We start from the raw sequence: 25,288 nt of genomic DNA, 5'->3' as shown, positions 1-25,288 counted from the left end.
GGATTTAAAAATTAATTTTTACTGTTGCTCTGGTCATTTTGACCAGATCAAAAGGTCTTTTTTTACTTCGTGTAATATTGTAACTTAGTGAACAATTTTATATAATTCACTTTATACTGATACAATAAAAAAAACATTACTCTGTTCAATGGAAATAATTTTTTTTTCTAAAACAATAAATTTCATTGAAAAATCTGACATAATACAATAAAAAACATAATGCTGAATTTAAACCAATAAGGAATCTTATTTCATTTCAATTCATTATAATTTCCGAAAGAGTGTTTTCACAAAGTGACTTATTTCAAACGTAGTTAAATAATTTTATTTAATAAAAATGAAAAGAATGAAAACCCTACTCATAAAAGATACATACTTTTTAAAAATATTTTTAAAAATATGTTTGAATAATCTTATTTTATAACATATTTGTATATGTGACAAAAATAAATTTGTTGTATTGCATAAACATTTGTTGTCATCTTAATTTATTTAACCCTTTACAGCCAATTTTTATGTGTTTTAATGTATAATAGACATGAAACATTTTTATGTTAATTCATTGATATATTGTAAAGAATTAATTTTTAATTAGTATTGATAGATATAATCAAAAGACCTAACTTTACTGTATACTAGCATACAATATTTACGAAGCAAGACACTCTAAAAGTTGAGTATTTTACCTACAAAGGGGAGAAACATCACGATTCAGTAAAAATTATTTAATCCATAGTAAAAAATAAACTTTAAAATCCTAATTAAAATTGATGTGGGCAATTATTCTCATTTTTGGCTTTGCAGTATGATTCTACAGGTGTCAAAGTATATTTTTGATATACCTTTCAAAAATAGTTTAAAAACAGTTTAAGCAATGAACAAACATTGCTGTTTAAAATACGATACCATACTATTTTTTCTTCACTAGGTTTCGTGTATTTCTTGATAGATAATACGTTTTAAAGAAAAAATTTTAGAATATAATATAAAAAAAGAACTGAAGTGAGGTCACTTATGACATAGATATGTACCTATTTATAAAAAAAAATGATACAGAAGTACACAATAATTTATTTTTAAGATTTTAATTGCAATAAATATACATTATAAAATTGTTTTTGTACATGATTAAAACTACATTTGGCAAAAAATTGTTAAAAGCCGAAAAAAGGGCTTTTTAGTATTTACAACCTAAAAAAATGTATAATATGACTATTTTGAATATTAAAGCAAATCTTCTAACAGCTTAAATTAGAAAGCCAAATTTTACTAAACATGTTTTTGTTTGCTAAAAAAGGGGTCATTGCAAAAGATACATCTTACAAATCTATTTTTGGAATGATAGACAGAAATACTTTGGGCTCTGCAAAGTCCTGTGACACTGTAACTTCAATAAACTGATCTCCACCATCCCCAGCCATAGACCAGTTGACACCATCAGCTACAAGCACTTCGAAACCAGTGTCATACACTAGCGAGGGTACGTAGATAACAGTCGGGGCTTCTAATGGAGGACATTTTACATTTTTTGGTGCTTTCTAACAAAGTGCCTAGAAGCCTTGTGAGCACAACTTGCCCCTTCCTCCCCTCTTCTTGGCACTTCTTGGAGAAACCGCTCGTTCTTGTATATTGTATATTATTTGTTTTATTTTACTTCTTTTATTAACTAGGATAGGTAATAAAGTACATAATGGGAAGACTTTTCAAGAAAAGTTAGATAAATGAAATTAGACAATTTTATAACAAGAACGAGTTGTTCATAGTTGGCGTAGCAAAGAGCAAGATAACAATCAAATTAATTGCAATATGACTTTTTAAAAACCTTATGATGTATGACAAATGCAAATGCACTGCACTGGAAAGATTTAAGAGAAACAAACAGTTCAACATACAAGATTTGTAAATTTCTAAATGTAATATGTCCCTGTGATAGTAAAATCTGGTTCAAACTCAAAGACAAATTCTTTGGACTCTGCATCGAACTGAATCCTACGGGGAATACCCGCGGTGGCTGGCGGATACGGCCGTGTAAACACCTACAGGAGTAGATATCTATGATAAATCACCAGAAAATTTTTATCTTTAGAGAAACCAAGCTAAACATGATTAGCTTGCCAATACTTAAGGCAAGTAAAGGTTAGAGAAGCCACTCAGGGATAGTAACCAGTATGGATAGGGTAGGAGCTAAAAATAAGTTTTTGGTTGTGAGAATAGAATAATGGAGTTAGCAGGAATAAGGTATAGCCAACCAACGAAATAAACCTAAAATAATATTTGGGTGGGGGGGGGGGGGCGGTTAAAAAGGTCTTCAATTACTAAGTGATGCCCCCAATGTTTATAGATATCTATGCCTTGACTCTATCAAGCAAAGGTTGACCCGCATTGTCCCAGAAAACTCCGCCTCCAGCAGTATCCCAGTAGCTCCAGCTCTGCAGGTGCTGGTCAGCCAGGTCCAGAACTGTCAGACACTCCAGATATCCTGATGCCAAGGATTATTTTTTATTTTTTTAGTTTTTAAGGTACTTTCCTTGTAGGATAATTTTAACTTAAACTTAACCTAAACTAACCTATAATAAGCTTCAAAATTGCGTTTGTTTTAAAACGTTCAATAAAATGCAATTTCAATAATTTGAATACAACAATTGCATGTTTATTATTGTTGTAAATTTAGTTTTTTAATAAATTCAAGAACATAATCATCCTTTCCTGTGCTGTTCGTCAACGTGGCATTTGGTTCGCAAATGCCAAACTCAGTTAAAAATGTGGCACTACCACCCAGCTCAACTGCTCGTTCCTTTACAGAAAAAAATACATCCATAAAGAGCAAAGCAATAAATTGTGGATAGACAAACGTACAAACAGAGTCATACAACAGATGTTCTGTTGTCAAAAAATAGAAGGAGAACAAGAAATGTAGTTAATATATGTACCAACGTACCAAGTATATTAGATCTCAGACCTTACAAACACCTGAACAGACATACAGACGGACATTTCGAACTTTAGTGTAGCTTCGGCTATAAATGGCTATAAAGCCATTACCAAATTATTAAAACCCCTTCCTTGTAGTATTAAAATATAATCCTTTCTGTGCTGTTTGTCAAAGTTGCATTTGGTTGGCATGTGCCAAATTCTGTTAAAAAGTGGCACTGCCCCCTAATTCAAGTGCCCTTTCCCAGGAGAAAGAGGCAAGAAAAAAAATTTATACAGGAAGAAAAAGCTGTTATGCATGATATATATTGTGGTAATCAACACCCAAGTTTATGTATCCCTATCCCTGTTCACATTCCTATACTTCTCTGGCTGAGTCAGACCTCCACTTGTAACCGCCACCATACTCCATCCTGCTGTGTTGAGGGCTAGTTGATTGTTGCAGGCCAAAGAGTGAATACGCTTCCTCCCGTCTGCATTCGGTTAGATACAAGCCTATATGTCTAGGCTGGCGGTATCTATATTTCCCACGTGTTCAAGTACGTCGTTTCTTACCTAACTAAGAAACAGGACGTCCAAGCCTTTGATTGATATCATATTAAATCTATCCTATAATAATAATCCCATTAATCTGCCTATTTCTAACCAGTTTTAATTGTTTAATAAATGTGTATTTTTTAGAAATACTTTGTTAGATTATTGATTATTAAATTGTATCGGAGCTACTCTATACTCGTATTCCAGTCTGTCTGTACATCCCCTCATACGTCATTTTGGCGCAGTCTTGTCTACCACTCATTTTTTGAGGGGGGAAGGTTTAGATAATTAGCGTACAGACAAAATTAAATTGTAAAGTAGCTTCGATTGCAAAGTGAAATTAATATTTTCCTGATAACTAAGTTTATTCACGGAAACGGTTTACAGTAACAATTTGTTACAGAATATTTATAATAATTATTTCGTGGCAAACTGCCAAATAAAGATAAAAAGGAACCCGCCTTTTATTTTCACACTAGTATTTAATTTCACACATTTCCATATTTTCTCCTTAAAACAGGAAGAAAGGGATATTCCCAAGTTCTTAAAAAGTTTCGTGGTAGACAAATCAGTGTTAACGAACACTACACTCCAGCACCATGACCGATAAAAAAGGTGAAACTGATAAAACCAAACCGCCGCCTCCGCCGGCTCCGGCCGTCTCTGGTACCTCGCAGCAGCAGCAGCAGCAGCAGGCTGACCCGCTTTCCCCTGAAAAAATCAAAGATCTCATATCGGAAGCGTTAAATGATAAGTTAAACGAATATTCGTCACATTATAGAGATTTAATAAAACAAGAATCCGAGATTATGCAGCTCGAATTAGAAACAAAATGGGCAGGGTTTAAGGACACAGAATCACATCGCAGATTATTAGCCGACACCGACATTTTAGATCTAAAACGCCGAGTATCAAAACTCCCAGCGGACGGAAATCTTGGCCCACTGTTTGCGGAAAAAACGTTAAACGAAAGTCTTAACATGACTCATTTTAACACCATAGGTGATGATTCAATTAATGCCACTTTTTATGACCGGATATCGGTCCAGCAAAAGATAAATGTGGTTGAATGGGTCGCCAAGGATAGGATGACAGCCCCAGGTTGTATGGCCTATTCAATTGTAGGCTTTATAGGTCCGGCGGATAATGACAATTGGATGAATGTAAGAGAAACTTCTCTAACTGAATATGAAAAAACCTTACTAGAAAGGATTCCCTTTATCCCTGATAGGATTAAATCGTTAGAACCCCTCCGTAGACCTACAAGGTCTGCACCCAATGTAGCAACAAGACCCTCTACAAGAAATACGCCAAACACAGGCACAGCCGCAACGGCAACAACTAGCGCCGCCGACGATGACTTTATTAAAGAATGCTTTATTAAGGGACAAAAATGGGATTCCGATTTTGCGAGGGATGCCCCTAGGTGGGACGGTAGGGCTGACTTTGATAACTTCTTTTCTAATATGTGGAGGGTTGCAAAGACATACAGAATCTGTGACCCAATTCTTTTTAAGGATATTTTATACCAGCGAATTTATGACTCTAGAGGGGAACGATTAGGAGACTTAATTACGCCTGAAAGAAATCAGGCCTTATCTGCTTTAAGTTATTACCTGATGATTAGGAGGCTGGTCACTCCTTTCTCGGATCCAGAAGTAGCCTCTCAGTACTTCTACAACCTAAAACAGGAGACTAATCAACCCCTTGACACCTATTTTGAAAACAAACTTAGGGTGTTCAAACTCATGAATCCTGGCCTCATACCTAAAAAGAAGTGGAAAGAATTCTATCTTAACGTTAGCAAAAATCTGCTGTATACCAACCTTGCCATAGACATGGCCAATTATGTTGAGAGTATGCAATTTTTGGACGATTACAACGCTTACTTAAATAAACTTATTAATCTCGGACAGAGATACGTTAACTGGGATGGGTCTGGCCATATTAGCAAGGAAAACCTTTCGGCTTGCTATTCTCAAGCCATGGAAATGTTCCTACCTAAAAATTCTGCGGAAACGAAAAAACAACCCATAATCAGCATTATCGAAGATAATATCCCCACTAACACGGCAATGTATAAGGAAAACTTAACCGAAGAACCTGACGAGGTTCCCTCTTGGGTAGATCATGAAGACGATCCTATTGCTTGGGATCAAATCGAGGGCGTTATAGGAGCCTTTAATGGGAGGAGTAAAAATATTAAATGCTGGCATTGTAATATCCCGGGCCATGTAGTGCAAAATTGCAACAAAAAGAAAGCTGGGGAGCCCCCAAATCCTGAGTCCCGCTTTGGTAAAACACGGAGTAAATTCACGCCTAGAAAAGCTCCAAGTAATAGTAATAAAATACCTGAGCAGTATGCGCGTAAAACTATCAACCAAATGGATCAGGAAGCCAGCGAAGAATCTGAAATAGATAAATATGTACAAGCGATTGTTAAAAATCATGTCCACTAAATGTAAAAGCGGATTTATGCGATATTAATTGTCCCTATCCCAGAAAATAAAAATTTGCTGAATGAGTTTCATATTTTGATATGAAAGATAAACAAAATATCCCATGCCAAGCTAAGCTTGCAAATTCCTTAATATCAAATATCCCTTGCCAAGCAATGCTTTGGCGCGAAAAAATAAAACAAATTATTGTTATTAAGTCTGACTAAGCAACACAAAATAAACTCCTCCCCCCTCCTTTCCCTATCCAAATGTAGCTGATACAGGAAATTGGGGGAAATAGGGAAGTAACCTGAGGAGCATTTCACATGCACTTAATATTTCCATTTTTAAAAATCTAATAGTCTTTATCAAGAAGCTAATAAGTGAATACCTATTTTCTATTTAGTAGTATTTATTTTTAATATCGCATGATCTATCTAAAATGTAAATACCGTATATTTTGAATGTATATATATTGAGTCTAAAACATTCTAGTTCAATTTTTAACCGCTAGGGGAACTTAAGCGCATTATCTGTATATAAACAATGATTCTTGAGTTGAACCCTCAGTATCAATTTTATCTGAGAGTTGCTCACTCTTAGCCTCTGATTTTTGTAGCTGAAATATTTCAGCAATTATGTATAATAACTTATCCATATGGATAAATATTATTGCATTTTGTACAGTGACAATAATAGAACTATATTTAATTTATTATGTATCCGAAAGATGTCGCCTAGAATGCTACCGCGGTCCGTATAAGTAAATGATAAGATTAAGTAGGGGGGGGTCTATGGAAAATCTGTATAAATACAAGCAAATTTTCAAATCTAATTCAGTTGTCCTTCAGTTCTTTGTTGTTATCATTTACTCATTTTTGAGCTGCAACCAAGCAGCATTTAAAAATTAAAATCCTTAATCACTTAAGATGTGATTAATAAAATCTTAAAACATTTTGATTAAATTATTTTCCGCTAGGATTACTAGCAGAATGAAATAAAGTTAGTTCTATTAGCTTCCGCTAGGATTACCAGTGGAATAAAAAGTCTATATAAAAGTGAATGCACATTATTAATCGAGGCCAGTTACTATCAAAGCAGTTACTACAAACCACATCCTATTTTTTTAAGCTGATTTCAGCATTAATTATACTCTAGTAAATATATATAAGCTTGTTCTACCCCATAGGTGGAAAAATTAAGTATAAATACTAACAATATCAGAATAATAAACCAGTCATCATTGACCCTCTTTATTATATTAACCATATCTAATAATTTTTGAGCTATAATTTAGCGCTAACCTTAAATTATTTGTATCGTGAATCAGATACTGACTAATGACACTATATTTTGTATAAATACAGATGTAAGTCAAAAAATAAGTCAGTCTGTTTTTAATGTCTTGTTAGTTGCAAGCTGAACACTTATTTTTAAGCTACTTTGTAGCCCTTCAACCTTTTAAAACTTTTTAGTTCAGTTTTATTCCGATAGGTTTCTATCATATATCCAAGTATATAAATAAGGACCCGTATAAAAATTAAGTAGTTTCTTTAGAACTATTAACATTCTCATGCTTATTGAGACATTTCTGGAGCTGAAAAGCGCTTGATAAAAAACTTAATGAAACCCAGAAAGCTATACAAAATTATTTTAACAATTAACCTTATTGTTAAAACATTTCATTATTTAAAAAATTTTGACAGACAACTATACCTGGAACACAGGAAGTCTCTGTGTGAGGATTACCATCGTCTAACCGCTGAGGTGGGGATCTTGGAAAATATGCATCTTAGGCTTCGACTAAAAATATAATTTATTTTATTATGCCTATCTGTGCAAAACTAAAAGTTCTTAATCCCGTGGGGGGGGAATTCCTGCAACACGCTTTAGTGGATACAGGAAACAACTTTAGGTCCCTTATTTCTAGAGAAATCTTAGATGATAACAAAATCACATTCACCCCCGCCAATCTTAGCGCTCTGTCTGTAGATTTAAAACCAGTAAATATCATAGGACATGTAAGTTTAAAATTCAGCTTTGATGGGTCAGATAAAATATTCGAAGAAACGTTTTACATCCCTGAAACGACTTCTAAAATTATAAATCTAGGATATGAATTTCTCAAAGTTAATCGAATTAATTTATTACTAGATAAGTTCTCCTTCGAGCTCCCCACTGGCGAGCAAATCCCCATAGAAAATTCAACAATTAATATAGTTGAAGAAAGTAAAAACATACCATTAATTCCTACAAATAATGTTCATACGGAACAAAACTCCCTTATCCCGGGAATAAATTGGAGTAACCAGGGGGGTACTGGGACATTAAAACAAAATAAAACATGCGTAAAATTAGCAAAGAAAACAACATTCTTGCCGGGGGGGAATACAACGGTGATAACAATTCCTATTCATCAGAAAAATAGGAAGCTGTATATATCCCCAAATAATTCTAAAATGACAAGCCATAACGGCTTAATGCTTATGGAGGGTATTTATAATGTAAATGAGAAGGGAGAATGTTGGGTAAATTTTGTTAATTTAGCAGGAAAAAATATTACCTTATTGGATAACGTTAAAGTTGGATATTGCTTTGAATTCGAATCAGATTCCCCAAATTCCTGCAATAAAAGTATTAATCAAATAAATGAATTATCAGGAACTACACTTCTTAAAAGAATTAAATTCATTAAAGAAAAATTAGATTTAGAAAATAGTGATCTTATCAAAAATAACCCAGGGATGAAGGAAAAGGTAGTAAAATTATGCCTTGATCATTTTGATATATTTTCGGCTGACGATGCCGATATCGGTAACTGTGATCTCTTACAGTATAAAATAGACTTGATCCCCGGGGCTAAACCTATTAAGGCTAGAAACATTCAGTTAAACCCATTATACGAAGCCAAATTAAAAGAACAAATTGAAAATTGGCTAAGGGGGGGCGTCATTGAGGAGGGCTACAGCGAGTGGTCCTCCCCAATCTTTGCGGTAAAGAAAAAACCGACGGCTGGGGGGGAAGGCAAGCTTAGGTTCGTTATCGATTTTCGTGCGCTTAATAGTGTAACACGAAAAATTAATTGGCCCCTTCCCCTGATTTCTAGTAATTTAGAAAAATTAGGCACTGGTAATGTATTTACCACCCTCGACTTGACTAGCGCATTCCATGCGCTAGCCATTTCGAAGGAAAGTAAACACTTGACCGCGTTCACAGCCCTTAACAGGCAGTATCTTTTCAAGAAACTGCCGTTTGGACTGTGTAACGCGCCAAGTGTTTTCTGCCACTTGATGGACAAAGTCCTAACCCTTATCCCTGGCTTATATGAATTTATAATATCTTACCTTGATGATCTTATTATATTCTCAAAGAATGTTGAGGAACATCTGAAACATCTCAGAAAACTCTTCGGAGTCCTAAAAATAGCAAAACTTAAGTTAAATCTAGCCAAATGTAAATTTTTCACATCCGAATGTACATATTTAGGTCATATAGTCAGTTCCCAAGGACTTAAAATGAACCCCGAATATTTAGAACAAATTAAAAATTGGAGCAGGCCCAGGACAGGCAAGGAACTCCAGCGTTTCCTGGGCTTCTCCAATTATTATAGGGCCTATTTCCCATCCTATGCAAAAAATTCTTGTACCCTAGATGAACACAGAAACGATAAAATTATCGAATGGACCAATTCCCTATCAAAAGATTGGGAAAATTTCATAAATATGTTCTCAAATTCTATAAGTAAAGGCTATCCCCAGTGGGATAACCCTAACCCCTTTATAGTAGACGTAGATTTCTCTACGAGTTATTTCGCTGGAATTCTCAGCCAAAACCAGGGGGGGGAAGAAAGAATTATTGGAATATGCTCCAAAAAATGTAACGGGGCAGAGAAAAATTATCCAAGTTATAAAGGCGAATTAGCATGTCTAGTATTTGTTCTTAAAACCTTTCTGCATTATTTAAGATTCAGAAACTTTATTGTGCGTACAGATTCGATTTCCTTAGTTCATTACAAAAAATGGCAAAAAGGAACAATAAATGGTGTAACTTTGAGATGGATTTTCTTCATCCAAAGTTTTGACTTTACAGTAATTCATCGAAAGGGTAGGGACCATTGCAATGCCGACAATCTATCTAGAGGGCAATTTTTATGCAAAGAACATAAGGAAACCGATTGTGAAAAATGTACTAGCTCATTTACCTTGGATCCTTATGAACAGGATTGCCCATACCAAGACCAGATTTTTGAGTTACATTCGGCTTCGGAAGTCGATGTGAACAATGTTTGGCAATCTGAAACACAAAAAGATCAAGTATTATCTGAAATTCGTAGGTGGATATTCGAAAAAAAGAAGTTGTCGAGCTTTGAAAAAGCTGAACTAACCGGCCGGAAAGAGGTCCTTTTTAAATTAATAGAACATTTATACGTTATGGAAGGACTTCTAATATTTAGACAACCTCTTAGCAATGGAACATTCATTGAAAGACCCGTCGTACCCATTGGATTATATAATAAAGTTTTTGAATTGGCACATAATAATAGTATAGGTCACAAGGGGGTTAACGAAACAACACGCAAGATAAATGAAAGATTCTTCCTTATAGGAATTAATAAGTTTGTCGAATCACGCATCAAAAATTGTATTACCTGCCTAAGAAAAATAGGGCAGGTACCTAAACACAAGCAACCTATCACCCATTCAGCCATTAGTCACGAGATTTTTGGCCAGGTGTCCGTAGACCTTATCGGTCCTTTAACCCCTAACTATTTTCAAGGACAACATGTCCGCTACATATTTATCCTTGTTGACCTATTCTCTAGGTACATTATCGCTCACCCCATCAAGGACGCCACCGTGGAAAGCACGGTGAAGGTCATCCTTGAACAGGTGGTACCCATCTACGGCTTATTTCGGTCATTGAGAAGTGACAGGGGAACAAATTTTACTGGGGAAGTTTTCAAAAAAGTTATGGAGGAACTAGGTATCGAAACTAAACTTATTCCCCCAAGAAACCCTAATAGCAACCCATGTGAAAGGCATAATCAAAGCATTTATGCAGGTCTAAGATCCGATGACCGATTCGAAAGTAAAGACTGGGCAAGAAAATTAGCTTTGACCACTTTTGTAATTAACTCTAGTACGTCTAGAAGAACGGGGTATACGCCATATTACCTTATGTTCGGCAGACAACCAACTCTCAATCTTGATTTCTTTTCTCCAATCTTGCAGAAAAGGCAGGACATTGACTGCAGGTCTTACTTGAACTACCTAAAAAATTTGGAAGAAATTATTGCACAGGTTTCCAAAAAATCTAAAATCTATTTAGAGTTTCAAAATAAATCTAGGAAGGCTTCATCTCCCCTTTTCGTTAACGACGTGGTCTTTGCATTTTTTAACCTAGTCAAGATAGGGGTCAGTAAAAAATTGCAATCTTTCTATGGGGGTCCTTTTATTGTAACAAAAAAATTCTCAGAGGCCCTTTTTGAGCTCAGTCCCTTTGGATCAAATCCAATAAAAACTAACCAAGTAGTTAGTAGAGATAAAATACGGAAAATAGATTCTAAAATAGAATTATTGGGGGAAACACTTTCCTTTAACGTCTTTCCTATTGAGGAAATCGTCCCGTCTGAGGAAATAACCTTAACAATAGATAATACCGGGCAAACCGAAATAAACGATAATAAAGGTATGGAAAATGACGATTTTACCTACCTAGATAACGATGGTGACGATTTTATGGAAGGAAACCCTGAAACTAGTCAGGATTTACCCCAGGGGGAGGTGGATTGTGATGGGGGAGGGGATATAATGGAAAAAAACTCACCATTTGAGTCACAGCCCAAAGACCAAGAACCCCCTAGCGCAGATCGGTCATCCGGTCCCCAAATTCACGTCGAAAATAGTTTCTTGGAAGAAACCGTCCCGTCCGAGGCTTCTTTCTTCGCACAAAGACCCAAACAATCCAGTCCTGAAAAGGTTATTAACGTTAACAAACAAAGCATAGTACCCAAGTATATATTAGAAGAAGAAAGAAAAACTAGGTCACAAGGGGGGGATAACCGCATACATGTCCAAATCGGACTGCATAACCCAATTAAAAGGAAGAAATAAAATGTATATAAATGTATTATATAAAACCAAGGTGGCAAATGTATATAGCTTAATCTACGTATGTATAATAACGAAAATAAACAAAAAAATATATGTTAAAACTAACTAATTAACATATTTCAGAGAAAAACGAGAAGCATAAAAATAAAATGCAGCATCATTTGGCAAAGGCACCAGGAGCTCGAGGTAAATTTATTTTGGGATTCTTGGGGCTTTTTATTATTTTGGCAAAATCAAATGCGTCCGAAATAATACAAATAGATGCGACTCAATGTGTAACAAACGAAAATCCGCGTTTGAAAATCTCTGAATGCGCTGCGTTTCTTAATATTACTAATATTGAACAAAAACAATTTCACCTGCTGCAAAAGGTTGAAAGAAAAATTATACCTGGAATTCGTTGCCACCTCCGAACCAGTACTCATTACTGGTATTGTGGCAGATATAGCCACATACACCTCGCTGCTCCAGCACTTGTAGAGATACCGAACCTCGTAACTTATGAAGACTGTTACACCATGTCCAAAACTAAAATATTTAACTTTGAAGGGAAATCAGTCTCAGTGTATGAACACCAGATGTCATATACGCGTTTCCTGGTAAACGGGACACTTACTTACCCCAACAACATCCTTAACGGTATCGACCCCGCCTGCGAGGGGAACGGCGTAAACATTAACGGCATTTTTATCCCTGGGACATTTGAGGAAAAACAAATAGGGGTCCAGGCTGAGCCTGTTGAATTATTACAAACAAAAGCGGGCTGTTACCTGGGCAGTCACTGGGTGGGAAACAATTGTTTAGATCACAATCTGAGAATAGGCTACGATAGAATTATCTCAGATGATAAAACTGATAGCGCACAAAAATTCACTTCTCCTTGGCGAACGGTAGACATCTTTAATATTTCATTGTTTACATTTGAAGGAGAACAGGGTGCCCTAAAATATCTAGTGATCGATCCCCAAATTACTCTAGCACTAGAACTTAAAGATAAAAAACATTTTGAAAGTCTAATTCCCGAATTATTTTATTACAAAACTAATATTGATAACTTAATGGTATGGTTCACAAATTCTATAAAACCATATTTCCCACTCTTAAACGCTAAAGAAAAAGATGATATGTTACCACTAGAGATTTTCTATTCCTACCAACAATATAACAAATTAATTGTCCCCGAAACTCGCTGTTTACAGAACCATTTTCTGTCTAAAAGCAGTATTCAGACTCATCGTAAAAAACTAGTTAGGGCGCTCGGTGAGCTGGATTTAGTAATACAGTGCGATAGTCTTAAAATCAATGTTTCTTTGGGAGAAAATTTACCCTGTTTTGTGGATCATTTTTCGGTTTCAATCAATAATAAGACTATGGGAATATCACCATTTTCACGCAGATTGGTTAATACCACCCATTTAACCCCGACTAAATGTGCCGAAAACCCAATTTTCTTACATTTGTACCAAGGAAAATTCCTTGGTAATCAAGGGCAGGGTATGCAAATACTAAATGTAAATCAATATCTTATGGATAAACCGATTAGCTTATTTCTATATCATTCTTGGCAAAGCCTAGAAAAAACTAATTTCTCAGAAAGTGCCGAGGAACTATACCTCAGCCAACTTGCCGCAGACTCCAATAATTTTGAAGTAAAAATAACTGACTCCTGGTTTATTCAAACGTATCATAAGGTGGTTGATTTTCTATCCAGTACTTGGTATCATATAGTGCTTGTAGTAGCAGCCATCCTTACAGGAATAGGGTCGTTATTATGCGTCGCTTTTATTATCTACATATTAGCCTGCACCAAAATTCACGCGTACAAAGAAGGAGGTACGAGTGAAACACATGAATTGCGGGATTTTACAAATAATGGGGAAAACTAATCCCCTCAAAAACGGACGACCTGTATCAAGCATATATACCTATAAGATTGTCGTCCCTAAAGGTCGTCTTTGTAAAAATATTTCCTTATTCGGTATAAGGAATTAATGACCCTTAATTTTAAGTTTATTATTTTTGTTTTAGGATATCCCAGGCGGAATTTTTCAAGGGGTTTTCACCACTCCCATGGGGCCGGTCACTCTTCATACCGTCGAGAATATGAAGAGGCCCCCTTTTACAATGAAGAGGACTATTACTATGACAGCAATCATGGCTATCCCCAGGGCGGCCCTGAGGAAGCCTACTATGAACCTGATGAAAACAGGTATCAGCCGCGTGTAAAACCGCCGCGCAACCCTGAAAACCTCAGTGAACTGCAATGTGTCTCAAAATCAATCCACGTTTACCGCACCGCGAGAAAAGATGTTCCAAAGGAACTCCTAGACTTGCAAGAAAAATTGCGGCAGGCTAAAAACTTAGAAGCCAACGAATATTCCGATAAAGCCAGGCCTAGAACCAGGCCTCTAATGGAACAAAATAGGGGAGGGGAACCGCAAAAAAATCGGGTGGAATCGCCACCAAAACGTAGTGCCTCACCTGAATTGGAGGTAGTCGCCGTAAAATCTGCCCCAAAAGCGGTAGAAAAACGTCCGCCAACACCAACAGGCAGCGGCGGCCCAGTAGCCAAAAAGGCTAAGGTGGAAATTCAACCGCCTCCATTACCCCCTAAAAAGAAAGAGACATTAGCAGAAAGCAAAAGTGAGCCTAAGGCTTTTTGGGTGACCGCTGAGGAATGGAAAAAAGTCCTATCCTCCACTGTAAAAGAAGCAATGGAGGAAGCTCTTCTCCCCTTCCAGAGAAGTCTGGAAACTAAAATTGCTAGCAATGCTTCATTTGTTGAGAAAGCATATATACAACATGGCAAGCGCCTTATTGAAATTTCCGCAGAATTACTGCGGAACCGCAAAACTTTGCGCGATAAAATTCGCACCGTCTCTGAGGACTCGACCGTTGAGTTAAAATCACGAATGACCACGGTTATTGAGGCCACTAGTCGACTGTTGGACCAAAACTCTGACAGGGTAATTAAATATATTAATACTCGTTGTAATGTAATGAATGTACCTGGGCAGAATGTGGCAACCATAGAGGCATCCCTTCCCGCTGGGGACGTACCCCGGCCAGATGATGATGGAGTTGAGCTGATCTCCCATTATGGCGGTTCTGAGTGCTCTGATGAGTACAGGCCCACCGATAGAGAAGGCAATCCAGAGGTACTGGATCCTGCAGAGGAAAACAGTGACACAGAGCTCGATGCTCAAATCAGTGAGCTCTTTCCATCTGGAATTGATCTGCCTGTTAATCCGCAGGCTGGCGCTGCCTCTGAAGATCCAGTAGCCACGGCTCCCTGTGAGGGCATGTTAGCCCTCCAGAATGCTGTTGCTCCAGAGCCTCCAGCAGCTCCAGAAAATCCTACTCCCGCTGAACCCAATCCTGTGGATATCGTAGAGAGGGCTATGGCCGCAATCGAAGAACCTGCGAGTACCACATCAACCCGCAGAAGCCGGCGTGCAGGTCAACTGTGAGGGAATATTTCATATTCCCTCAGAGGGGGCAAGTGTGGTAATCAACACCCAAGTTTATGTATCCCTATCCCTGTTCACATTCCTATACTTCTCTGGCTGAGTCAGACCTCCACTTGTAACCGCCACCATACTCCATCCTGCTGTGTTGAGGGCTAGTTGATTGTTGCAGGCCAAAGAGTGAATACGCTTCCTCCCGTCTGCATTCGGTTAGATACAAGCCTATATGTCTAGGCTGGCGGTATCTATATTTCCCACGTGTTCAAGTACGTCGTTTCTTACCTAACTAAGAAACAGGACGTCCAAGCCTTTGATTGATATCATATTAAATCTATCCTATAATAATAATCCCATTAATCTGCCTATTTCTAACCAGTTTTAATTGTTTAATAAATGTGTATTTTTTAGAAATACTTTGTTAGATTATTGATTATTAAATTGTATCGGAGCTACTCTATACTCGTATTCCAGTCTGTCTGTACATCCCCTCATACGTCAATATGTAAATAAATAATAACAGTTAAATCGAATACTCTAAATTATTTGAACATCTCAACCCTCAATTATATGCGAATCTTAGTTTTTATTAACTTTTATAGAGCTACTAGGTCCCAAGAAGGTTAAACATTCAATGTATACCATAACTCACATCAATGTACCATGTTTCTTTATCTGATCTGTTCTAAAGTTCCAAGAAGGTATGGAATTCTTAGTTTCCTGAAATGTTCTAAGAGCTTGATTTTAGGCACCCTTAGTTACCTAATCTTTAAAAAAAAAAGTTACAGATTCCAGAAAGGCAAAAATAGTTAGTTTACCTGGACTGTTCTAAAGGCCATAGGTCCCAGGAATGTATCACATCCTGCCCGCAGTACAGGATCGAAATCTTCATTGTTCTTAAGAAAGGATCTTTAGATTTATCCAAAATAATTCGAGTTTGTTAGTTGTTTATGCATCTTAAAGGGTATACATTAGAGTTGACACAAAAAAACTAATTCAACTAAAAACTTCAATCTTTATGTTGGATAATCATTAATAGTTATTTCTCGCATTGTATTATAAACAGCTTTTCGCGGCACCTCGGGGCTAAAAAAACTGATTTTAATCTTATAATTGTACATTTTTGTATTCGTAGAAAGCTGGATAAAATACGATGCTAGACATAGTTTTTTCGTATGGATGAGAACTGGTTCTTATCCACGTGCACCGGATTCAAATGAATACGAGAAAAGATTATTACCTCTCCATAGCCAATAGCCCAGCAATAATAGTGCCAAGACAGGACAGTCCTATCCAGGTATTCAGGACCACCTGTATTATATAATTGCTTTAATTAAAACCAAATGTAAGGTCTTTTTGATGGTGCAGAATCAAATTTTGGTGGTAGAAAATAATAGAAAAAATTTACTAACCCAAAAATTTCTCTGGATTAAAATTTACATGGGTTTATAAAGAAATTTTATAGCACAGAAACTGAATACAGATACCCAGATATAATTCGACATTGAATGAGAATAACTTAATTTTTTTACATACTGCTGTACATAGTGTCTTAAGCCTGTTGTTGCTGCAGTAATTATATACAATCATAATTTTTTTAATATGTAATGCTTTACCCGGAGGTGCAGTAAATCCAGGTCCAAAAAGGCTGGGCTTGGAATCCAGTTCATGGGTATTTTCTGATGGGTTTACTAGAATTAATAAAAATTTTATTTCGTTTTGATTTCTTTAAAATCTTTTATTTTTAAGTTTAGTGAAAAATCATTTTTAGCAATTGCAAAATAATTTAACTTTTTAATAGGTTATAATTTTGTAACTTTCCCTAATATTGTTTTTACTGTTTTTATTTTTACTAACGGCGACGCCACTCCTAGAGGCCTCTAAGGACACTTGAAGAAATGGTGAATTCGGGAAGTCTTCCCTTCTTTTTCAATTATAGTTTGAAAAAGGAAAAGAGAAAAGTTTTAGGGACAGGGGTAATTTTTTTATGGATGAATTTTCTTGGGAGGATTGAGTTATCCTCCTAATCTTTCTGGATTTATAAGAAGCAGATGCATATCGGTCCAGCGGTTAGCTAGATCCTTTGCTACAGACAAAAAAAACCTTACTACTTTATATAATAGGATATTAAATATTTTCCCTCACCTAAATATTTGTTTCTAGATGATTTGTGCATACCATCATGATGACCAAATTGATTGACAATTGTAAGAACATCAAATTCATCAGGAATTGTTACTTTTGCATCATCTGCTAATTCACCACATGCCTTTGAAAAAATACAAATATTTTTTCTTTTAAATTTTCTATAAAACCATCAGCACAGTTAAGAGCCATTATTATTATCAAGCAGAAACAAATCTATTAAATTTGTTAAATTTGGAAATTTAATAAGCTTTCTGACATTGAAGGGTATTATTTCTAAACAATAACTATGACCTCAATATTGTATACCATAGTTGTTATCTTTAATAGTTATACAATTTTAGGATTTTTGTGAAGGAGGATGGGTGTGTGAAGTATTTCAAGATAGGCCCACTTAAGCTTTTCAAAATAGAATCTTAGCTACATCATGCTAAATTTAGATTTTCATATTTAATTGAATAAAGAAGATTTTTAATCTCTTGTAAAGTGTAAGATAATGAAATGACACGTGCGTAAGTTTAAATTGTAAACAACATTGTTTTTCAAAACATAAAATGTAATCATCAAATATTTAACTTCTTTTGTACTGATTCTATAATTAGTCCAAATTTGCTTTTATAACAAGAATCATTACATTCTCAAGAGGGAAACACTTATATAAAGGTTTTATAAAAATATAATACTACCTTGATTAAAACTGGGTAGAATATGCTGATATTATGTGTTGCTAAATAAGCATCAAGAACAGCCTCTGTGAATAGCCCTAGAATCAGAACATTCAGTTATGAGGTAATCTTGAAGAAAAGCCTTTGTTACATACCCAACTAGAACAGCATTCCTGTCAATTTGGGCTTTCAGGTAAGCATTAGAAACAGCTATTTGTATAAAGTCCTAAATTAGAACCCTTAGTACATGCTGTTGATGTGAATCATTAGGTAAGCTTCAAGAACAGCCTTTGTGAAATTTTAATAGTACTAGATCAAAAACAGGTAAAAAGTCCTTTATATAAAGTCCTAATTTAGAACAATCAGTACATGCAAATGAGTCATCAGGTAAGCTTCAAGAACAGCCTTTGTAAATACTCCTAGATAAAACAAGGAAAAGTCCTTTCATTGCTGTAAATTTGATCCTTTAGGTAACATCAAGAACAGCCCTTTGTATAAAGTCCTAAATTAGAACAATGAGTACATGCTGTTGGAATGAGTCATCAGGTAATCTTCAAGAACATCCTTTTTTGATAGGGCTAGATTAAAAACGGGTAAAAAGTCCTTTAATTGCTGTAAATTTGAGTCCTGAGTTAAGCATCAACAACAGTCCTAAATAAGAACAATAAGTTCATGCTGTTGTCGTGTAAAAGCATTTATTGTGTTTCTTTAAGTATGCAACTACAACTGCCAAATTACAATATGTTGCCCTATAATAAAAGTTTAACCTGGATCAAGGTCGGCAATGTAAGCATATGTAGTTGGCTCCCAGAAAATCAGGGTTTCATTGTCAAGGGATCTTATAGCATCACTGGCTCTAAATAATTTGTTCTGAGCTGGAGCTTTAAATCATTTTAGTGGTGAGCCAGATCGGGGTTTCATAAAATGCTGTGCTCTCATTGGTGGAAAGTTAGCTCACCCCGATCTGGCTCACCACTAAAATGATTTAAAGATCCAGCTCTGTTTAATATAAATGTATAATGGGCAACTTGAGAAAAATAAAACCTGTTAATATCTCAATTTTAGTTTTCATCCTGTACATGTGGTCGCCAACCCTCCTAAGTGATATAACCATGGGAAAAAAACTTACAAAAAATTTTATAGGCGGCCAAACCTAATGAGGCGAATACATTAGTATAAAGAAATAATTTCTAATTAGATCAAAAAATAACTAACTTGTACCTGTTAAAGAATGGTTCCAGCAGCTTACCACCCGCATTGCCTGGAAGTAGAAGGCTCAGGTCCTGGTAAATATCTCCAGTCCATGGCTCATTCATAAGCTCATATCCTAAAAAATGACAAGATATTACCCTAAACTTCAACTACCAATAAAATTTCTTAAAATTCTTTTAGTAGCCCAAATTATACCCTATAGTGGGATACGTCTGTCTGTCTTTTTGTTAATTTTTCTGTCTGTAATACTGCTCTATATTCAGTTCTCTATACACTAAAGTAATGAATTGAAACAGCTAAAATAACCATCCCCTCCCTTGCTGCTGGATGAACGAACTGACAAATAAATTATGTCCATGTTAGCAACCTAAATTGGCGACAATTTTTCTCCTGTCATTATATCCATAAATATTGTATATCCATTGCTACAATGAAATATACCTAGAACAGCAGTGGTGTCCATGTACCGTTCAGTGACATGTTTCCAGAAGTTGGCAAAGTGATCCATCAGGTCATCTCTGGTGTACAGCTGTTGGAAGGCATTGGATATTTCCTGTGTGAAGTAACCACAAGCCCAGGTAGAGTAGCCAGATGTGTCCTGTTAGAAAAGAAATTAAATTAATATTATGGTTATTTATGGCATCGTGTTAAAGAATTTTTTAGATTGTAATCTACTGACGATATAATAGGTGACTAAGAGTTGCAGGGATCTAACGGAATAGGACAATTGCCGATAAATTTATGTACATCCCCAATGATGATACAAATAATTACATCTTCTGTAGATTATTTACAATTATTGGTTAAAACGTTTAGACAAAGGAAATTCGCTGAAGTTGTCGAACTAACGAATAAGAAAACATTATTATAAAACTGTGAGGACTAGTGTAATAAACAGCCCAATGTCTTCTCCCTCCCTGATTTTGTTACAACTGTTTAAACATGGTATTTTATTCATCAAAATGGATCAGACTCAATCTCTTTTTTAGCATTTTAGGAATACCTTCATTGGCCACGGATATGGGTGTTCTGGAGGATCCATTTTAGCTGCAACCCATTCAGGCACTCCCCAATATTCGGCAGTGGCAGTTAAAACGTCCTAAAAATAATTATTTATCTTAAATATGGCAATTTTAAAACATTTCTGAAAATATTGCATAACTTTTATTAAAAATTTTGGGTAGGTTGATATAACTTAAAGAAAATGTAAACTTCCTAGAGATAATGTACAAAAATTCATTATGTGTCTTAATACACTTCCAAAAGATCCTGATACCCATTGAACCAATAAGATTATCCTTTCCAGTTTTAGCAGGTTCTTCTTAATTTACAAGAAGGGTAAGTATATTCTCTTAAAGAAATGGCCCCTAATACTAAGAACTTAAAGGTATGGAATTACCCCCTCGCTTTTATTTTATCAGTATTATAAAGTTTGTAAACACTAACCTGATGCATATCCAGATAAGAATAAATTCCATGTTCTAAAATATGAATCTGTAATTATCAACACAAAATATACTGTGTTTTTAAAATTTAAAATGTTTAATGTGGTATCAAATACACATATTGCAAATAAGTAATCAAAGAAATATAGTAGGTTGAATGACATAAAAGTTGAAATATGTATTTATCCAAGTTTTGTAATTATTGTAGAAAGGCATAAAATTTAATGGGTAGATACAATTACTATAAGAAAAGCAAATCTTCACATTAATGTGATACCAGCTAAGTAGCTAAAGTGATGCTCGTAACTGGCTAAAATAACTATAACCAACATCCATTTCTTTTACACAATCCCATCCCCTCATACTGGATGAACAAACTGACCAATAAATGAGATACATAATAGCATGCTAAATTGACAACAAATTCGTCTCTCCTATTCCACATTGCTAACGTACCTGCTAATCCATCCACAGTTTGTGATATTATCTGATGATATGTTTCGTTGATTTGACCTTCGCTTGGCTCCAGGCCAGACCACATCATTCCTGATAACAAAATGTACGAATGAACAATACAACAACATCAATTCTTTTAACAAACTTCATTTAGACTTTTTAAAATTCGTTACATCTTTTAAATTTAGTAGGTGCTTCTTTTTAGTATGTGTTTTATTTCTTATACTTAGCCTAACAGCATTAACTGTAACAAAAAATAATTAGCTTTACATACCGACCAACGTGTAGAGTACCTGTACTACTGTAAGAAACCTTGTCTAACCGCATTAAATCCCCCAGCTGCATTTTGGAGGAAATAGCATTTAGGAATTTAGAATCATTACATACAGACAGACCTACATATGGTACATGTAGAGTTGCTGTAAATTGAAGCTCCTTATAGTGGCTATAAAGAAAATAAAATGAAATACAATTGACCAATGATAGGCCAATCCACAGACTAAATTATCAATGACAGGTCAGTATACATTTTAATTGATCAATGGTAGGCCAGTATGATGTCATTTTTCACAGACAATATAAAAAGCTTCCTGTAAGTTACCTAGTCTGACTGCATTGAAACCCCAGTCCTGTAGCTGTTGCTGCCTGACAGGATCCAGCAGCTTTTCATCATACCAGGGGAAATGCTTCACTACTGAATTTATCCCACGGAACATCAAGGTTCTTTTAGGGTTATCAAGTGATTTTAAAGTTTTAGCAATATCATTGAACATTTTATTGCATAATTTGATAATACTTGTAGACAAATGTAGTTCAATCAAAAATTTATTCTTGGCTACTTCAACTAACTGTTACTAGTGATAACATATCAGGAATTCATGGATTGAAAGACACTTTCATCTTGGAGTTTAACAAAGAAATCTTTCTTAGTCTAATGGCCTATCTTTGTATTCAATGTTGTTACAATACTTCAATATCCTATTAAAGGGTTTTTGTCTAAAGCTTAGGATCTCAATAACTACTAAATTGGGATCTCTATCTTAGTTGGGCTTCACATAGGTCCTGTTTTGGTTACAGACTATTTAATTTTCAGATTTAAGTCTTTGCCTGATTTGAAGATATTTTTTTGCTTGTTCTAATACAGAGCCCCTAGAGGCTAGGAGCGTCAGTATTCTTTTTTAAAAACATGTTTTTTTATAAAGGTATTTATTTTTCTTCTCTAAAATCACTTCTTCCCTGTTATCATCCTTGGAGTAGAATCGTCCATTTCTTACTCCAACTCTAAAATAGTTTATATAAAAACCTCAATATTAAAGTAGTTGGAATTATGCCTGTCTGTTTTGTGTGTGCAGTAAGATCTTGTAAACGGATAATTTGGATATTATTTGATATCTTTTAAAGTTCTATTCTGGTCCCTTGCAGGTTTTAAGCTAATTTAGGGAAAGAGTAAATCTAAATCCACCTAATTAAATACTTTTCTTATGAAAGTTAAATTTAGGGAGTTGAATATCATATTTAATTTTACAAATTTCAATCACTTTTTAAATCCATTATGCCTTTGAAACCTAATAATAACCGATGGCTTAGAACCGTTTTTCAGCCATACTGAAAAATCATGTATAGCATCGAATTACAGACAATTTTATACCAATAACATACACACATTATCAATACTTCTTTACTATCCTCAAAAATCTGTCTATAAAACAATGCGATAAAATACTATTCCAGTATGACTTCGAAACCAATTAATATCCGCTGCATTAGATACAGCTCTGAGCTATAATATAATATACATAAATTAATAATACCAGTTTATAATTTGAGGAAAGCTGTCTATAATACGATGCAATTAATAACTATTCCCTAGTTATAATTATCTTTTTAATAATAGTTAGTTATCGCATCGAATTATAGACGGCTTCCCTCGGATATTGGAATAAAAAATTTAAAGATTAAAACTAGTTTTGTAAAAAAGTGGCTGTAATGCGATAAGATACATGATTTTTCAGTATGGCTGGGAACCAGTTCTAATCCAGCAGATATTAATCAGTTTCGACGCCATACTGATAATAGTCTTTTTACCTTGGTAGTTCAGAATTAACATACTGACTTAACAGAGAAACTAACAAGAATATAATATAGAGCTTCACTCTTGTCACTTCCAACATTGTTGACAGACTAAATTAATCTGTTATACTTCTTATCTTTTTATAATGTTTTCTACATACATCATATTTGTTTACATTAACAGGAATAAATATTCTGAAGAAAAAAAACATTTCATAAATTCAAATTTTACATAAACAAATGTTTGTAATATTTCAACCAGAGCTTTGTTTCAGCTCTTATTAACCATCAACAAAAGTTTTTGAAAAAGCAGCCGTAGTCGAAAAGACAAAAGATGGTGGCGAATGTAATCAAATGTATTCTAGATTCTTATTTTCAGTTTTAAGTTAGTTAATTAGCAAATCACTTCTAACTTAAACTTATTTTTGACAAAAAAAAAGGTCAACGTTTTTACAAAATTGAAGTGTAGTAAGTTTTAATTTCAACAAAATTAAGTTAACATTTACTTTTTGTGATACAGATATTAATTATATTTACAAAATTTTATAATCCATGTTCTAACAACAGTTTTTCATAATCTTCTGCCATGTTGTTGTCTTTACTACAGTGCACTTTCGTTAACATATTGGAAAGTCAGTTTTGGGTAACTTGGTAACACAAAATGGATGTAGAATATACATACGTGGATATTAGGACGTGGAAAAATTGTCGTCAATTTTGGTTGCTAACATGGACATCTTTTTGTTCAGTTGTTTAGTCAGTTCTTTCATCCAGTAGGAGGGTAGGGGATGGAGTGAAGGTGGTGGATTTGTGGTACTGGTATCGTATCGTTATTTTATCCAGCAGCTTGCATCACTTTATCAGAGGACATTAAAATCTGGTGCAACATCCAAGAAATAATATATCGGTTGTAACAAACAAAAAAAGCACAGACACGCATGCACGAAAAAAAGCCGATAAAAGAACAAATAAGGAATTTAAACTTATTGCAATAACTTTATTTTTGTTATTCTCACATTTCATAGCAATTAAAAGAGCAATTAAATACATTAATTTGAATATGTATCTTTTCCCCAAACATTGTTTTTCAATCTTTCGAAGGCAGAATATATCTTTGTCTAAACATTTTTAATGATTCTTACTATTTATTATAATTTATTTTTAAGGAATGATTTTCAAAAGTGAATTTTTTTTATCACTACTGCTCGGAAAACAACTTATCAAAATTTAAGAAAAGTACCCAAAGTTTTTCCGCCAACGAATAAGATAACGTGGGTATAAATCATTGGGTACCAGTGTAAGTAACAGTCCAATGTAACCTCCTTCCCTGGTTTTAATTAGGTCCTGCTCTAGATTTATACAAAATGTTAATCTTGAGTCAACAAAGGACAAGGACATGATTGTCTACAAGAAGCGCAGCATCAACACCAAATTATTATAATAGACAGTCTTCCGCCGAAATTAAATTTCGGCCCCTCGGGTTTAACAAAACTGGTATTAATTTTGATTTAATATTCGTGGAAAATTGTCTGTAATATAATGCTATGCATTATTCTTTTAAGTATGACTCTGAACCGGTTCTAATCCAGCGAATATTAATCGGATTCGAAGCGAAACTGGAAAAATGCTTATATAACATTGTTATTTTAATGCCAGTAAAGCAAGGGAGAATATACGTGCAAAAGGACAAATTCTAATCATAGAGTAGCTGCGCTACAGAAAATAATTAATTTTCTTTATTCCCAGGTTTATCAGACTGAACCCAAATCCTTGGGAAAGTATAAATAAGACAAATGGATATATTATTAATTG

The 25,288-nt window shown here is 34.9% G+C and overlaps 1 protein-coding gene across 1 annotated transcript; it reads right to left on the bottom strand.

Moving 5' to 3' along the window:
- Nucleotides 1-1,054: 1,054 nt before the first annotated feature.
- Nucleotides 1,055-23,645, bottom strand: LOC145322155 (endoglycoceramidase-like). The gene is made up of 18 exons (XM_080163963.1): nt 23,492-23,645; nt 22,645-22,687; nt 22,008-22,131; nt 21,407-21,496; nt 20,952-20,986; nt 20,509-20,604; nt 19,947-20,103; nt 19,515-19,620; nt 19,061-19,149; nt 18,315-18,391; nt 17,629-17,752; nt 17,100-17,174; nt 16,724-16,794; nt 16,302-16,379; nt 2,710-2,794; nt 2,352-2,482; nt 1,927-2,036; nt 1,055-1,506 (listed from the first exon to the last, which is right to left on the bottom strand). The coding sequence occupies exons 1-18, from the start codon at nt 23,575-23,577 to the stop codon at nt 1,320-1,322; spliced, it is 1,764 nt and encodes a 587-aa protein (XP_080020089.1). The 5' UTR covers nt 23,578-23,645; the 3' UTR covers nt 1,055-1,319.
- Between the last annotated feature and the right edge of the window lie 1,643 nt (nt 23,646-25,288).

The sequence above is a fragment of the Acartia tonsa genome, chromosome 6 (genome assembly GCF_053477335.1).
Source record: "Acartia tonsa isolate MP-2025a chromosome 6, ASM5347733v1, whole genome shotgun sequence".
Classification (NCBI taxonomy): Eukaryota; Metazoa; Arthropoda; class Copepoda; order Calanoida; family Acartiidae; genus Acartia; species Acartia tonsa.
Note: the sequence above shows the minus strand (reverse complement) of the source record. Positions and strands in the feature narration are given on the sequence as shown.

Coding starts and splice junctions, on each gene's coding strand:
- LOC145322155 (XM_080163963.1), bottom strand. CDS start 23,577: ATGTTGGAAGTGACAAGAGTGAAGCTCTATATTATATTCTTGTTAGTT. Junction 22,688..23,491: donor GTTAATTCTGAACTACCAAG/GTAAAAAGACTA, acceptor AAACTATTTTAG/AGTTGGAGTAAGAAATGGAC. Junction 20,987..21,406: donor AACTGTGGATGGATTAGCAG/GTACGTTAGCAA, acceptor TTCATATTTTAG/AACATGGAATTTATTCTTAT.